The following is a 5,172-nucleotide window of genomic DNA, read 5'->3' as shown; positions in this document are numbered from 1 at the left end:
ATATGTTAATATGTTTTGCAATCTTCAAAGTAACTAGTAACTAAAGTTTTCAAATCATTGCAGTGGAATAAAAGTACAATATTTGCCTCTGAGATGTGGTGGAGTAGAAAGTAAAAGTATAGAAAAATGGAAATTCTCCAAAACACACAGAGCGCACTAGTAATTTGACTGCATGTTGTTCATACTCATGTCTCTTGCAGAGGTTGATGATGGCTTGTTAGAGTTAGCTTGTAGTTAATCAACAGTGATTTACCAAGAAGAAGGTGTTGGGCGATTTGAATGCTAGTGCTACCGCCTACCGTGGCATGGCCGTGTCATTACCTAATAAGTGATGAAAGAAGTTTATGTTGTTTTTCAGACAGCTATTATTAAGCTTGTTGTGCTGCTGCTGCTGCGAAGTAATAACACAACGTTCACTTCATTGATTTCATGCAAACATTGTTCTTTGATCTGCATACTAACGTTGTGTTGGCAGGCTTTGAAAGAGAAACAAGCCACCAATCTACGCTATATTCAAATAAATCCTTGTATGGTGAAGGAGGGAACTCAGTGGGAACTCCTAAAAAGAAGAAGAAAAAATCTGGAAAGTAGTGACGGAAAGAATCAGGGACACTGTTGCTAGATGCATCATCACCCGAATCCAGCGAGGTGGGGCCAGCAGCAGGACAAATAAGACGAATGGCAAGAGGCTTTCCAACAAGAAATACGACAAGAAAAAAAATACGAATTTCCCTGGATTGATAGATTTTTCGCCATTTTAAAATTTCTTCAAAACACACTTTCACACTTCCAAATCCCCAAAATAATTTCCACTTTGACCATAGGCGGCGCCTCAAATGTGCAAAATGTAACCGTATGGTGCAAAAACATCATTGTCAGGGGGATCAATCCTCTTAAAATTAAATACTGTACAAACACAGCACACCGTCTCAAGAGAACTTGAGCCACGCGAGACACCACCGAGCGAGCTAAAGCGAGCAAGTTGCCGTGTCGAACGTTGCAAAGTTCGCTTGAGCCAACTCGGTGCCGTGCGAGTTGCAACCCCATAGGCACAGAATAGTGAATCCTCACCCCACCTACTTGCATGCAGTCCAAATTAACACAGCGAGTCACTCACTGGTGAAAGGGAGGAAAAGGCAGGTCCGACTGATATGCCCATATATGGAGAATTCTGTCAGTCCTTGTCCCTTTTCTGCCCATATATGGCGATTGCTGATGTCATCAGTATATGCCCATATACGGGCATGTCCCCTTTTGTGCCCATATATGGAAGTAATGGAACTGAGTGATTTGGCGGTTATATTGACAATGTGTCTCAGCCAATCACAGTACGAGGTTAAATGTCACAATGTAGCAATAGTCCTTGGCAGAAGACACGACCATTGGTGATATCATTGGGTGGTTGAAATTAATTCATCCAGTTACAGAAGAATAGGCAACATGGAGCAGCCACCCCGGACAGAAAATGTTCTCACACATGAGCCGGCATCCAGGGATGCAAATGCAACAAAAGCAACGATCCGTGAACCTCCTCTGTCAAGTACATCATCACAAGGGCAAGAGGAACGAAAGGAACAGCCTCTAAGCTCAAGGGGGAGACCACTGAGGGAAAATCCTAAATTTATGGACTATGAAACTGACCTAGCTCTTGACATGAAAAGTCAGAAACAACTGAGAAAAACTCCCATACAGAGAAACTCAACTAAGGGGAAAGTCAGAAAGATTCCATCGAGGGCTGGAGGGCATAAGCATGCTATCAAACTAATAGAAGACGGTGACCAGGAATTGAGTGAAAAACTGCCAGTGGAATCTCCTAAAAAGGCCCCAATGTCAAGCTTTCGAGATAAATTACCTCTCGCATTAAAATGTGCCATAGAAGAAGTCCCACCCACAGAGGTTGGCCAATCGGAAACTGAGCAGCCAAAACCGAAGAGGAGGAAGGTGACAAAGAGAGTGGTGCATGATGTGAGACCAGCAGAAACATTGGCAGATCAGGAGAAGCAGAGACAAACCTCCAGCTCGACTGTGGAGGAACTGGAGGAGATCATGCATGGCAGCCGTCCCAGGAGAGGTGCCGCTAAAGTGGCACTGAAGTTACTCCATGACTGGGCAAAAGACACTCTAGTCAATCCCAGTAATGACATGAGCTCCCTTCAGGGGTCCTGGGGTGGTCACTCCAGCCCAATTGCGGTAGAACAGAAATCTCCCAAATGTGGCAGAGCACGTGTTAAGGGTATTAAGAGGAAGCATCCTGGCTTTGAGGGTAGGAAATCATATGAAGATGAGGACTTTGTTCTGGGAGGCATTGGAGAAGACGAGGAAGAGACAGAAGAACTGGAGTCTGACTTGGAGTCAGCTGTTGATTCCATAGCAGAACTTCGCCGGAACAAGAGTATTCAATATCAGGGCAGAAAGTATGGCACTTCTCCTAATGGACTGCCTAACAACATGATGCAACCATGCTCTGAAAGCACCAAGTGCAACAAGACGTTCAGAGAGAAACATCAAAGCAGCTGGGTCTTCCCAGAGTGGATTCCCTCCGTGAACGACTGGAAGACTGTTCCACAAAGTGACTTGGAGGAGTATCTCCCCCAGGAGATGCAATCTGCCACGTTCAAGATCTCCAGAGAGGGTCTGAGCAAGGAGACCCCTCTACAAAAACTCAACAGGTTTGAGGCCATGGACAAGCATCCAGAATGCTGGGACACACTCATGTTTACCGGTGGGCCGGTCTGGGCTATGGAATGGTGTCCGAGTCCGGATGGTTCCAGTGATAATCAGTACATAGCCCTGGCCTGCCACCAAGGCATGGACGATCAGCATTATGCCAATGAGAAGTACACGGGGACTGGTCTCATTCAATTGTGGGATCTAGGCAAGCTGGAGTATGATAGCAGTCCAACGTCACAACGCCCATACCTAGTCTGTGGTTTAGCCCAGGACAAAGGTTTCATCTGGCAACTCAAGTGGTGCCCTGCAGGGGCGTGGGAACAGCCCACCTGCCCCAGGAAGCTTCCATGCCTGCCCAGACTTGGTCTACTGGCAGCAGCTACCTCCACCGGCATTGTCACCATCTACAGCATACCCCACCCTCAAGCTCTACTTGCCAGCAAAACGCCAGTTGACTCAGAAGACAGCCAAGTGCAGCCCATATTCACGGTCAATGGTGTGATAACTCTGAAGTTGGGTTCTTTCGGAGCTCCACACAACAAAATTAACAGACAAGTTCTGTCTATGGACTGGTCTGCAACGAAGGACCATGACATAATGGCTCTGGGCTTCTATGACGGATTAGTAGGGCTGTGGAATTTGTCATCGACATCGTCATTTTTGCGTATATGTGAACCTGACCAGTCCCTCGCCCTCCTGCCCTACCGTTGTTTCCAGGCCCATGACAGCTGTATCCGAGCCCTGGTTTTCTGCCCCGCCGCCAGCGATCTGTTGGCGACTGCTGGAGACGACCGCATGGTGAAGGTGTGGGACCTGACGAGGCCGTATGACTGCATCACCGCACACAAGCGTCACCTTACCACTGAGGTATTTTGGCCCTTAAATGCCCCTGGCCTCTTTTTGTCCCAAGAGAATAGCTATACACGAAATGACCAACACGGCATCTATTACTTAGACCTTGGCTATCATGAGATCAAGCCTGCCTTCATGGTCCCCAGGATGGCCACTATGTGGTCAATGTCATTCAATGACTGGCTGAACAGCCTGGTGACATCAGACACCCTGGGTGAGGTCATCTTTGAGCTGCTTCCTAAGATCGATGGGAAAATCCAATACACCAAAGGGATCGCTCAGAGGCGCTTTCCGGTGTACTTCACAGACATGGTGCCTTATGGCGCAAACACCTCCAATGAAACGGAAGGAGCAGAGGAGATGGAAGGGGGGGGTGAGGGTGAAGGATCACCAGCCGTGGAAAGCGAGAGGGTGGATGGTCAAGGGGGAGCTGTGCCTTTGAAGCCCCAGACATACAGAGAGGCTGTCGGGCAATACTACCTCCACTACAGAGACAGTGACATTAGGACCTTTAAGAAATTCCATGAGCGGGCACCGTGGAAACGGATGCGAAGCACGGAGGTGAACACCAAGATAGATTTGGACATCATGCCAATGGCTGCACTACATAAGGTTCGCTTTAACCCTAACATGAGCAGCCACACCTGGCTGGTGTCTGGCGGCCAGGCGGGGCTGGTCAGAGTACACTGTCTGAGGAGCATGTACAGAGAAGACACTAAGACGATGTTCATGAAGTGCAAGAAACAGTTCGCCGGCCTCTACCACCCAGACAACCGGAGCCAGGCCACAGAGGACTTAACAGAAAACCCAGACCAGCACTGAGCCACTATAGCACGATTTTGGAGGTTTCACCCTAATGCGTCATAAACTGGTTCTTCTCACAACCTTATAATAATTACCATCATCATCATCATACTTTTAGAGTAACCGGAACGCTCGCCTGAAAACATGTACTTAACCCGGCCCCAGCAAGTTGTTGTGCCGACCGTCCCCAGATTATATTATTATTACTTGCGCAAGCAGAGCACGCAAGTATTGTGGTTGTGCAGCCTTTTTTATGCGTATGCTCGGAGGTATATATACCGATGTTGGTGGTGACGTAATTAAGATATGTTTCAATGTCGGGTGAATTAAAGGTAATGTCTGTATGTATACATGTATGTAATCTGAAACCTACAGTATCTTTATTGCGTCACCATCGAAAGCCGGTTATACCCCGGCATTGATACATATCTTCATTACGTCACACTCAAAATCAGTATATATACCTCTGAGCATACGCATAAAAAAGCCAGCCGACCACAGTATAGTACTTTTCAACTTTCAACTTATATATACATACATACATGTATACATACGTTACCTGTTTGCTGTTTGAAAATTTAACCAGCGTTGGCCGGACATTGACAGACCATGGCCTCTGGAGGGTACTTTTGATGCAGAAGTCATTAACACCATAAGGGTTCTTGTGCATGGATACAGAGCAGATCAGAAAACGAAGGAGCGAAAACTCAAACGCAAGACTGAATTATCAGTATTAGCTATGTTCTGTACAGAAGGCCCCAATGTCAGTGAGTCAGTACTACCGGCCAAGAATCAGCAGTGCATTGACATTGTGGACCACAGCAACGTGCTCTCAGCAAAGGCTGA

The 5,172-nt window shown here is 47.0% G+C and overlaps 1 protein-coding gene across 1 annotated transcript; it reads left to right on the top strand.

The window, feature by feature from the left end:
• Positions 1-1,827: 1,827 nt before the first annotated feature.
• On the top strand, positions 1,828-4,344 carry LOC306931861 (general transcription factor 3C polypeptide 2-like; the record flags this gene model as incomplete). The annotated part of the gene is made up of 1 exon (XM_079513518.1): positions 1,828-4,344. One exon carries the CDS (start codon positions 1,828-1,830, stop codon positions 4,342-4,344), a length of 2,517 nt encoding a protein of 838 aa, XP_079369644.1.
• Positions 4,345-5,172: the final 828 nt, after the last annotated feature.

The sequence above is a fragment of the Electrona antarctica genome (assembly GCF_951216825.1).
Source record: "Electrona antarctica genome assembly, chromosome: 2".
Taxonomy (NCBI): domain Eukaryota; kingdom Metazoa; phylum Chordata; class Actinopteri; order Myctophiformes; family Myctophidae; genus Electrona; species Electrona antarctica.
Note: the sequence above shows the minus strand (reverse complement) of the source record. Positions and strands in the feature narration are given on the sequence as shown.